At 36.8% G+C, this 12,463-nt stretch overlaps 1 protein-coding gene across 1 annotated transcript; it reads right to left on the reverse strand.

Moving 5' to 3' along the window:
- Positions 1 to 2,216: 2,216 nt before the first annotated feature.
- On the reverse strand, positions 2,217 to 8,119 carry LOC134747130 (uncharacterized). The gene is made up of 3 exons (XM_063681710.1): positions 8,011 to 8,119; positions 2,829 to 3,008; positions 2,217 to 2,370 (listed from the first exon to the last, which is right to left on the reverse strand). Exons 1-3 carry the CDS (start codon positions 8,033 to 8,035, stop codon positions 2,240 to 2,242), a joined length of 336 nt encoding a protein of 111 aa, XP_063537780.1. The 5' UTR covers positions 8,036 to 8,119; the 3' UTR covers positions 2,217 to 2,239.
- Between the last annotated feature and the right edge of the window lie 4,344 nt (positions 8,120 to 12,463).

Below are 12,463 nucleotides of genomic sequence, written 5' to 3' on the forward strand. Positions count from 1 at the left end.
ATAGTTTTATTTCATGAGTAACTATCGCGGTAACCGAAGACAATATTATAATTTCAGTTTAGTTTAGGAGCTCACAAATAATACAAAAGGTAATCACGGTCTATATCCCGGTCAATATAAGTCTAGTGAAACTAACCGTGAATCATTCAAAACTCTAATTTCAGTTTAATTTTTTTAAGTAAAATACATGTTATGGAGTTCTTCCCTTTTTGCTGCTATGTGAGAAAAGCATACACTAATAATTAGATAAGATAGATAATCCTAGATGCATTGATGGATTAATGGTAAAATAATATATAGTTTTTCTACTCCAGCACTCTTATCTGTCTGAGTGAGATCGAAATCAACTTCATAAGAAGTGTTCTTAGGATCCTAACAGCATTGTTCTTAGGGATAGTCATACAATATTATGCAACTGTTGTTTTTTTTTCTACAAACCAAAATATAATTATAATTTGATATCATTTCTAATTATAGGTGTTTGTCGCTGTCTTAGAAAAAATATTGAGTGCAACGGCACATAATTGGGTCTTAAAATGCTCGGGCCTGTCTTTAAAAAACTCAACTTCATATCGTTTTGTAACTTCGGCCCTCAAAATACTATTAGTATCATTATATAGACACGAACAGTGATAGTATTAGGTAACTACATAATATACACATCGCGAGTTTTACGGCCTCTCCTAATCAAATCGATTAATGAAAAGTAATAGGTTTTCAACGAATTCGGGTTGTGCAATTAAAAATTTAATTTAGTAAATGATTACGTTCACTACGCATCACATGGGGTGTCTACATAGTATGCCTCATAAATACCTAAATACTTTGAGTATCTGATTGACAGAGGTTTAATTGATTATATTTCTACTTTGACATAATCATAGTAAATTGGATCCATAAGTTAATTTGGAAATTCATCTTCGTTTCGTCCGACGGATTCGCTCATTCGCGAATTGTCATTTGCCAGCCCTTGCAAGGTGCCAGGCCTATTAGTAGGACCTAGATATATCACACGATATAAAAAATGCAACTCTTTTATAAGTAACTCCAGGTTTAACCGGTTAACCCCGGGTTAGTGGAATGGTGCAAGTGGCGCTAACTGTTGGCAAGTCCAAGAGGAACTAAACTCGTTAATTAATTCTAAAACTGTATCTGCACTCCATGCTTTATTCGTTCTCTATTCGATTCGTTGCCATTGCCATGTAAACCATATAATAATTACATAATATTTTACTTTACGTGCTTAAAATATAATAAAATAATTTGTGACCACCAAGACGGTGTTCTATTCTTCTCAACGAACCAGCCCACTAGACCTCCGCTGAAAATTGGTCCTTCGAACCAGATATGAACCAGTGACCATGTAAATGATGATGTATTAGATAATATTATTTAGAATTAAGACATGATATTTAAATTTATTTTTATCAATAAATGATCGATACGATACGTATTTCCATATTATGATCCAGAAAGGGGACCTCGTGTGTCCAAACAAATATCCACTACCTCTAAAATACGAATTGCATTGTTATCGCTGAATTCATGTCCTACTACATAGTAGCAACAATTCACTGACCTTTGTTGAACATTATATCTTAGCAATAAGGTTGATTGTCAGTTAAATTTATACGACGGTACGAGAGATTGCACCGGCTTCGCTTCACAGAGCTCTGAGCAAGTTGCGAACAACTACGATAAGATTTTACTGCCGTTTTAACAACATGTAGGTACCTACGGAGTTTGCAAGTAAAATAACACTAACAGCGATACAAAGCATGCAAGTCTCAAAAGCAACATTATAACTGCATCTCTGACATCGGTACGAGTTTCAACTGTGTCAGTCACGTTAATCACGTTATACCGGGACCCATTTATCGAACAGTATTAGACTAAAGGCAGGGACACACTTATCCCACGTACGCAACGTATGCAATGCATTATGACAATCTGAACCCTGAAATTTTGTATGCTTAGATACATACTTGCCATCTCGCGAACGTTAGATCAACGTAAATTTCGTAAGACATTAAACTTTTTTTGTATTTTGAGAGATTTGTGTGGAGCTAAGTTCAGCCATAGAAAATATACGTGAGTTTATTATTAAACTCGGTGTATTGTTTCTTGCTATTCGAGACCAGAATGCGAAATTATACATGTAGCTTGCGCAAAAGAAATCGAAGTAGGTATGTATATTATGGCAAAAAAATTCAACACACATCTTAAAGTTTATTCAGATTCAAAGACTGTCGAACATTTCCTTGAGATAGATAGAAGCGTTGCGTCCCAACTCCACCAAGTGGTTGATGGCTTTGCGGCGCTGGCTCCTCATGACAGGGTCTTCTCGCTCCCTACTGCCTCCGTCGTCATCTGCAAGCAAGTTAAAAACCTATGCATGCGTTTTTGAAGAACCTTTGACTTATAGTCCTTATAACCTCTGCTCATTCTACTACCGGAGCGTCTGAATTCGCAAAATAGTGCAAATAACTTGTATCCACAAGCGCAGTCAGAATGTAAAGGCACTGTCCGATGTGACAGCAGCCAGCAATTTTTATATTTAAAAATAAAGCTTGAAAAAGTATACAAAACATAAATACAAGCTTCGCGAGTGCTCTTGCCGTATATTGTCTATATCTAATCAATTGTTTTTCTGTGAAACTATACATTTGAGTATTCTACCTATCCTTCTTTGACCTGAATTTTCAGCACGGATTCTAGAGTATTGTCTGTAGGTCTTGCTGGCGCGACGCCAGATGTCCGTTAGCTGCTGGACGGCTGGGCCTGGTTGATCACCTAGATGTTGGCTAAAGGATGAACATTGAACAGACCTGAATCCTCAGTCCGGAACTGCGAGTAGTGATTGTTAAAGGTCTTGCTGGCGCGACGCCAGATGTCCTTGAGCTGCTTGACGACTGGAGATTTGACAAGCTGGTTGGCGATCGCGTGGATATCGTCTACATTAGCCGTGAGGAGTACATACGACTCCGCTCGGACGAACAACAGGAAAGCTGGAACAACCGGTTCTTTAGTGTAAATCACCGATGTAACATATGTATATTTCTCTGACGACTGGTGTCCTACACAAAGTACATACATAATTAAAAAGATGTGGTTTCCTTATCGAGAAAAAACGCAAAATTTTACGATCCTGCGAGCCTACCTAAGTTTTGATGTATAGTCAAATTGAGAGAGTTAAATTTAAATTGTCAAGTCCTATAAAATGGTCATGGCATACTGCATACCAAAGCGTGAGATAGCATTATTACGGATATATAACTTTTTATAAAATAACGTTGACTTGGCACTTGTGTTTACATTCGTCTGTTCCTAATGAAACTGCCTATTTTTCTGAGGATACAGTCATTGGTACGGTCAGCATCAATAGTAGCAGATGAAACAACGTACCCTGGAGTACACTTCAAAATATATGTAAATGGATAATGGCTTTTAACATGACGCTAATGTGAGCGACGTGTACACACTAATCCAATCATGCTCAAAGCATACTGGCTTTAAAAGATACATTACCTACTACTAAACTAACATGACATTCGAAAACCGTATTTCCCATGGGATAACTTTGTAAATTAGTAACCACTTTTATTAATATGGAAAATTTTATTGTCTCCACTTAAAGTCACGAGTCGGTTTCTATTCGGTACTCAAATTCAAAAAGTGAAAATAAATATTTTTGCAGTCCGTTACAGTTTATTTTTAAGATTTGTATGACGGTAACGTAACTATTATTTCCATCTGCTACATCTAAACCCATGTCATCCAGAAGAAAATACTTTTCTATAAGACGCTCTTCGTAGCAGAGTATACTAGTAAGTAGTCCATCATTCGGACTTTGTTGTTGATTTTTGACCAGATTCAGAAATCATAAATCATCGCATTCATTTATTCGTGGTAAACTATAACATACAAAAAGTATAATAACAACAAAGAAATATAAATATAAAATAAATAGTTTACCACGAAATGGTCCTGCCTCAGCATAATGCTAACCCATAAGTCAGCGCTGATCTTCCGGCGAGACCATTTTGAGGGCCACGAACGAACGCAGCTGTACGACACGGCCCTATTTTAAACTGAACGCGACTTTGCGGCGGCGACCAAATACTTGGTTTTGTTTGTTTGCTTGACGCTCTTAATGATAGTGCCGCCCATGACAAACTAAGTAGTTGGTCAAAAATCAACAACAAAGTCCGAATGATGGACTACTAGTACACTCGAGACGAAGATCGTCTTATAGAAAAGTTTATTTATTTCTGGATAACATGGTTTAGATGTAAATCTTTGATTGGAAATAATAGGCAAGATACTAAATTGTGTACACAATTGTATTTCTTTCTTATGGTTCTAGATTCAGAGTCTGTAACAAAGCCCATTTTCATGATATTTTTTTACTTCCAATATTATTTAAGTAAAGGTTACAGTTAATATTGAAACAATGTCAAGTAATGTAGAAGAATTATAAAAAAAAGATCCAATATAATGGATCTAAAGTTATAGTTTTCACCTAGTCTTCATTTTCTTATTGACTGCTATTATATTGCACACAACTAAGTTAGCGCACTTACATTAGGTAATTCTCAAGGGAAAACGAATCAAAAATCCATTAGACCTAATAAGACAGTTACATTTTAAACCGTATTACTATCTACCATCAATCTGTGTTAAAATTTAAAAGCCCTTTATGACTTTTAGCGGCGTAAATTATAGAATAAAAGCTTTGGACCGCCGCAAAAAAGTGTATTTATTCTGGCACTTGCATTTTATATAGATGTAACTTTTTTTTGTTTCTACTTGAAAACTATCTGGCCTTTGGCAAGGAAGTATTGATCACAATATTTATAATATTGTCTTCGGTTACCACGATAGTTATTCATAAAATAAAACTATGGAATCGGATTAAATAGCGTATAATGTATTTAAAATACATTTCGACATGAAATACTTTCGAACCCATTCCAGCGTTCGTGGTCAACGGGTGACTAAAAACACAATATTTAAGTTTAGCTACTGTTAAGCTATAAGAAAGCATTATGTTCTTTTAGGGTGTGGTTGTCTTAGCATTCTAAAAAACCGGCCAAGTGCGAGTCGGACTAGCGCACGAAGGGTTCCGTACTATTACAGAAAAAAACAGCAAAAAACACGTTTGTTGTATGGGAGCCCCATTTAAATATTTATATTATTGTTTTTAGTATTTGTTGTTATAGCGGCAACAGAAATACATCATCTTCGAAAATTTCAACTGTCTAGCTTTCACGGTTCATGAGATACAGCCTGGTGACAGACAGACAGACGGACAGCGGAGTCTTAGTAATAGGGTCCCGTTTTTACCCTTTGGGTACGGAACCCTAAAAATGAGTAACAAATATGTTGTTTAAGGCTGCTTTTCCATTGAACCGGAGATGAGAGGAAATGTACGGGAATCAACCGATCTCTCCTCCGCTCCGCTAGATTACAACCAAATGCTATTTATTTATTTATTACAAGCTTTTATTTAACTTGCAATGTACGTAATATGTATGTAACATGTTTGTAAGGGTCAAATCTTGCAAGTTAAATTTGACCCACTTCCCGGTTTCCGATGAAGCTGAAAATTTGCATACATATGTAGGTCGGGTGACAATGCAATATTATGGCACCATCGAGGTAATCTGATGATGGAGACAGGAGGTGCCCATAGGAACTCTGTGATAAAACAACGCAACCTAATTGTGTTTGGGGTTTTTAGAATTGTCTCGATGAGTATTAGTTGTCTGTGCAAAGAAACGTACAGTCAGCCATAAAAGCTTGTACGAAAAATGAAATTTTTGCCAAAAACTTATTAAACTTTACAGTATTAGTTGAATCCCGCACGTCTCCGCCCATGTCCGCCTCAGTGACAAGGCAGCCTAAGGGTATCATAACAAGACTATTTTTATTTATAATATTATTTAGGCATTCATTGAAAATAAGACTAAAAGGGTTCCGTAGTCAACTAGGTTGACTAGGCAGTTTCGCCATGTCCGTCTGTCTGTCTGTCCGAGGTTTTGCTCCGTGATCGTTAGTGCTAGAAAGCTGTAACTGTAATTTGGCATGGATATATAAATCAATAAATCCGACAGCCGTACAATAAAATCTAAAAAAGTTTTTTTTTAAGCGTATACATAGTATATAATATATAGTATAGTATAACCTCCTAAGACCGGGGCTTTTAAAATATTACTTGTTAGAAAGACCGAACTAGCTTTTAATAGAACAAAATGGCAACCATTGTTAAGTCCTGACGATTTGAAAATTACAGGTCTCGTTATGACCGAACTACCTATTAAAAGAACAAAATCAATTTTTAAACTTTATTGCGATATTTTAGACCTAAACGCCATTATCTTAGTGTTTATTGTTGTCCCTGTCACACGCGTTGAATGAAACGAAACCAAGTCGCCATATTTGTTCTTAGTGGCCAGCAAAAGGGGACAATGGCAGCATGTGAGAAACAACGTAAGTAAATCCAGATCCAATTATACTTTATAGTAATATTGGTATTTCTTGCAATTAAAATTGTGTTTTTTTCTAATGAATTAGTAATATTTAACTATAATGTATTATTTTTGATAAACATGCGACGTAAACGATGTTTTTGCAAGGTAATTTAATTTGTTCTTTTAAAAGTGAGCTCGGTTAATAAATGGTATTTCATTCTAGTGCTACGCGACGTGGACATAGTGCAGCTTCTCAATGAATCTGAAATAAAAGACACTGAGGATGGCGAAGGGTCGACTTATCAAGACCCTGAAATAGACGTAGTTTCTGGTCAACGTAGCGATGACCATTATTGATGCGAACTCGTCTAGCTCAGAAAATAAATATTCTTCTGACTCGGAAAATGAGGCTGATTACCCTTCTACCAGCAACCGTCGGGCCAGGACTCAACGTTGAGTTGAGAAGCAAAGCTTTGTGCGTACGCGTGGTGAATTTCTGATTTGGTCAAGAAAATAAAACCAAATAACCAATTACCCACGCTGTTTACCTATAATTATTACATTAACTACTACATACTAAGCACGAGAGTTCTTTAAAAAGAACAAAAGTATGGATTAGTTGACTTAGTGCAAAAAAAAGTTTCTTTGGTACTGAATAATGTTTGTTCTAGCAAAAATCGTATATATAGTCGGGTTTGAAACATATTAAATTGCTGCTATAAGTTCAGGACTCAATGACTATAATACTTTTGATCTTTTTAAAGGACATTCGGTTATAGTGACATCTTCTGCGTAGCAATACCCAGGACTCAATTATGAACGCCATTTTGTTCTTTTAGCAGGCACTTGGGACTTAGGAGGATATAGGTCTTTCAAAACGAACATGGGTCTCCAACAACCATTTTTTGATAAAGTGAATATTTTCGGAAATAATCACTCCGAAACAAAAATATGTGTAGGTACCATAGGTCAAAAAAATATGTTTTTTTTTGTAAACAAAAGCTTAATAAATACTTTCAATGAAAACTATAGCGAACATGACCGGTACAGCCGTTTTTGAGTTATTGCAAAAAGTCTTCTTTTCTTAGTTAAAAGACGTACAAAGCGCTGCGGAGGTACTCCCTTATCCTTATAATAAATAATGTACATGATACTTACGAATAGCCCCCGTTTAGCCTATTCTGACAGAATGGTAATACACTGAGCATGGCTCAACATGCTCTTGGTCGAGTTTTTATTTTCTAATTGAAGCGAAGGTCGTCGGTTTCCTCAAAAAAGTATTTGTACGGTATCCACGCTTCGTGACGGTTCTTTTGGCTAAATTACGTAAATATTGGAAAATAATAACGAAGCCTGTCGCGGACTTTATCATTGGTTTGCTTAAGATGAGGCCTATTTGTTTGCTGATGTGTTTTGTAGCCACCTTATGAATCCTGCTTTCTGGATAGATTACTTGTAAAATCGATTATTTTTCAGGCATTAATGTTTTAATTGTTAATAATCCATTTATATTTAATCATAATATGTGTAGGCTTACCACAAGTCAGTACTAAACAGCCCATCTTGAGTTTAACCACGTAATAATGTTGAACAGAAATAACCACTAAACAACATTAAAATAATATAATCACAGAAATTTATTGCCCAACAAATTAAAATAGTTTGAATATTTTATGATCCTTTTAATACTCAGTATATTGCCTGCGAGTATGATAATTATTGAAGATATTCATAACCTACACACACAAACATTTAGTCGTAGTTAGGTTCAGTCACTTTAGTAACCTCTGGCAATGGTAAGTTAAAATGGGATTCATGGATTTCCTATGAACCGATTTGTTTTTTTTTTGTCTGAAAGTATATACCTTTCGGTTGTGATGATGAGGAATTGAAGAAACGCCTCAAATCTTGATGGATTCAGTTCAGATCCAGACCTTGAAACTTAAAACGTACCCGAAGCGCTAAACTTTTTATCGACTTTCAAATATATTAGTTGCTAGGGCATATAAAGTGTAATATTTTATTTTACCCTTTTTGAAGTCGGTTTTCTTTTTTTATCTTGAGGCACTCAAGTTCAAACGGATCTTTATCTTAACCTAATTTAACTGGTTTATTCAACAAGCAGGGGACGGGAATTGTGAAGGTTTAAATAAATGATGATGAGCTGTTCTCGGATAGCCGAGTGATTAAATATTATTATTTGCGAAAAACGTTGAGGACTAGGAGGTCCTTTTTTAGGCTTCCGTACCCAAATGGTAAAAACGGACCCTATTACTAAGACTCCGCTGTCTGTCCGTCTGTCACCAGGTTGTATCTCATCAACCGTGATTGCTAGACAGTTGAAATTTTCACAGATGATGTATTTCTGTTGCCGCTATAACGACAAATACTAAAAACAATAAAATAAATATATGTGGGGCTCCCATACAACAAACGTGATTTTTTTGCCGTTGCTCGTCGACTGTAATGGTTGCATTAAGATTTCATATATCAAACTATAACTGCGTACTTTTTATGTATGGACTCCGAACCCAACTATAATATTCACTTCGATACGCTGTAGTCAACTATAATAGTTATTTGTTATACAAGAGTGCAAAGTTGTATTTCTAAAATAGAATTCTGAGCGTAGCGAGTAAAATAATCGAATTTTACTACCTGCAGATTGAAGGTGTCGCAATGGGGTCTCCTATAGCACCAGTGGTGGCTAACATATTCATGGAAGAATTTGAGCGGAAAGCATTAGAGAATAGTCCATACAAACCGAAACGCTGGTGGCGATATGTAGATGACGTGTTTGCTGTGGTGGCCGATAGCGAGGTGAACCCTAGGACTCGCGTATCTGAACGAGCTGCATCCCAAGATAAAGTTCACCATTGAGGAGGAATCCGAGGGAGCACTTCCTTTTCTCGATGTGTTGGTTATGCGGGATCAGAACGGATATCTGTCGCATAAGGTGCATAGGAAAGCCACACATACAGACAGACACTTGCAGGCTGGCTCACATCATCATCCCGCACACCTGTCGTCAGTCCCACGTGCACTGGTTCATCTGGGACGACACCGAGTTTAAGTAAAGTTGCTAAGCAACGTTTTTCTGTCTTTTGGTTTTTAGAGAATTGTCAGCTGATGATGCTATTATTGGAATAGTATCAAAAAAATATTTTATGTATGTTACTTACTGCTAGCGCCATCTATCCTCAATATGTGTGTAACTTATATGTACCGTTACTTGTCAAATAAAAGTCAGTCTGTTGCGAATAATCAACGTGTTTTAATAGGTTATGGGCTTTTTCCAGTTTTTATCAGTTATTTTAGTTTAAAATAGATAAAAGTGAACGTTTATTTGCGGAAACATGACTACGAACTATATTGCCAGTGTGCCAAAGTTAAAAGGCAGGGAGAATTACGACGAGTGGAGTTTTGCGGCCGAAAGCTTGCTGGTGCTCGATGGAACTGACAAGTACATCAATCCACCGGAGGGATTTCAAAGTAAGCCAATGGAAGATGCAAAAACGAAGGCAAAGTTAATATTAACTATTGATCCAACATTGTACGTGCATATCAAGAACACAAAGAGCTCAGCAGAATTGTGGACTAAGTTGAAGACCATGTATGACGACTGTGGTTTCTCGAGAAAAATAACCTAGCTTCGACATTTGATTAATATCAGACATGAAAACTGTGACTCGATGTCTAACTACGTCACACAAATGGTCGAAACAGCTCAAAGGTTAAACGGCACAGGATTTACAATAACCGATGAATGGGTAGGATCATTATTGTTAGCAGGTTTGTCTGATCGTTATTCACCTATGATTATGGCAATTGAACATTCGGGTATATCGATAACTGCAGATGTCATTAAGTCAAAGTTACTTGACATGGAAGTAACGAATGATTCTGAAGTTGGCAGCAGTGCGGCATTCGTAGCGAGAAATAAATATCACTCTAGCAACACTAAGCCGAAAAATAATGGCGGGCAGTCAATGTCAAACAAGAAGACAGTGACAGATGCAACAACAAAAGAGGTTAAACAGGTTATATGCTATAAATGTAAAGGTGGGCATTATCGTAATCAATGCCCGATGTTGAAGAAAAACACTAGTAAATGCGTATTTAGTGTTGTTTTCCTTACCAGGAAGTTCAGTAAGGAAGACTTTTACGTAGACTCGGGTGCAAGCGGTCATTTTGTGGTGAACAAAGATTGGGTGATGAATGCAAACTTTACGCCGTGTTTACCAGAAATCATTGTGGCAAATGATGAAAGAGCACCAGTTGTTTGTTCCGGAGACGTGGAAATTGTTTCGGATTTGGAATGTCAAATAACTGTGAAGGATGTGTTATGCGTGCCTAGTTTGACAACAAACTTGTTATCAGTAAGCGAGCTTACCAAAAATGGCAACAGTGTCACTTTCGATAAAAAACATTGTTATATTTCTGACAAAAACAATGCTTTGGTTGCCATAGCCGATTTAATTAACGGTGTTTACAAGTTGCGGCTACAGAAACAGAGTTGTTTGTTGGCAGCTTCAGCAGTTACAGGACAACTTTGGCATAAACGTCTGGCTCATATTAATAGCCAAGATTTGAACAAAATGAGAAACGGTATTGTTGATGGTGTGGCATATGAAGGATGTTTGGACATAACCAAGGCGAAATGTGAAACCTGTTGTGAAGGGAAGCAAACAAGGTTACCTTTTACTCATGTTGGTACCAGGAGCACCGAGACATGTCACAGAATACATAGTGACCTGTGTGGACCCATGGAGGTTAATTCTTTAAAATAACCGACGGTTAACCACTGGATACTAATCTTGTTTAACCGACCCTGTTATAATGCTACTTAGCAGAAGCGCATGCATGTCTCGTTGCTTATATCTACCCGCTTAGTTTTAACAAATAATATAATAGTTTTCGATTGTTGTATGCTTAGTTGTTTTGGAATTGGCTTTGTATTTATTATTTTGTATAATTATTATTAATTACACTCCTTTGTATTAAGTTAAGTGTAAACATGTATTTCTCAGGAAGTGATTATTCTTGTAATCTTTTGAGAAATAAATATCTAAAACCTAAATGGTAACAGATACTTTATGCTGTTTATTGATGACTACAGCAGGATGACCTTCATTTATTTTTTAAAACAAAAGAATGAAGCTTTTAGCAAATTCAAAGAATTTAAAGCACTAGTAGAGAATCAGCAAGGGAAAAAGATCAAGATATTTCATACTGATCAAGGTCTGGAATATTGCAACCGTGAGTTTAAAACTTACCTTGCTGCTGCTGGCATTATACATCAAACTACAAATGCCTACACACCAGAACAAAACTCAATTCCAGAAAGAGCCAACCGATCCGTGGTTGAGAAAGCTAGGTGTCTTCTTTACGATGCAAAGTTGAACAAGAGATTTTGGGCAGAGGCGGCCAGCACTGCAGTTTATGTAAAAAACAGGTCCATTGTATCAGGTTTAGAGAAAACTCCGTTTGAATTGTGGTATGGTTCAAAACCTGACTTAAGTCACATTAGATTGTTTGGTAGTAAAGCAATGGTACATATCCCTAAGGAGAAACGCTTGAAGTGGGATAAGAAAGCAGCACAGCATATCTTAGTTGGATATGGAGAGAATGTGAAAGGTTATAGATTGTATAATCCTTCAAAGAAAACCATTGTTACCAGCAGAAATGTCATTGTGATGGAAGGTGAAATGGACAGTAGCGACACCTGTGAAGATTTGGCTATATGGATACCTAATGAAGAGGCACCGATAAACAGTGTGGAGGAGAAGAGCAGCGTTTCAGTGGGGGATTTGCATCCTGATGTTCCAGATGAGGATCATTCTGAACTCTCTTCAGATTCTTCAGTATACGCTGATGTTAATGAAACATTAACCGAGCCTCTGTCAAATGAAGAGCCAGAACAACCAGTCCAGAATACATCAACACCTGAGCCGAGATGTAAGCGTCTCCAAAAACAGCCTGACAGGTAT

This window comes from Cydia strobilella, chromosome 14 (assembly GCF_947568885.1).
Source record: "Cydia strobilella chromosome 14, ilCydStro3.1, whole genome shotgun sequence".
Lineage (NCBI taxonomy): Eukaryota > Metazoa > Arthropoda > Insecta > Lepidoptera > Tortricidae > Cydia > Cydia strobilella.

Excerpts from the sequence above, each read along its gene's own strand:
- LOC134747130 (XM_063681710.1), bottom strand. The coding sequence starts at position 8,035 with ATGGGCTGTTTAGTACTGACTTGTG. Across the intron at positions 3,009-8,010 it reads CTGTTTAGTACTGACTTGTG|CTTTCCTGTTGTTCGTCCGA; the intron begins GTAAGCCTACAC and ends CGGTTGTTCCAG. Across the intron at positions 2,371-2,828 it reads GTTCCGGACTGAGGATTCAG|ATGACGACGGAGGCAGTAGG; the intron begins GTCTGTTCAATG and ends ACTTGCTTGCAG.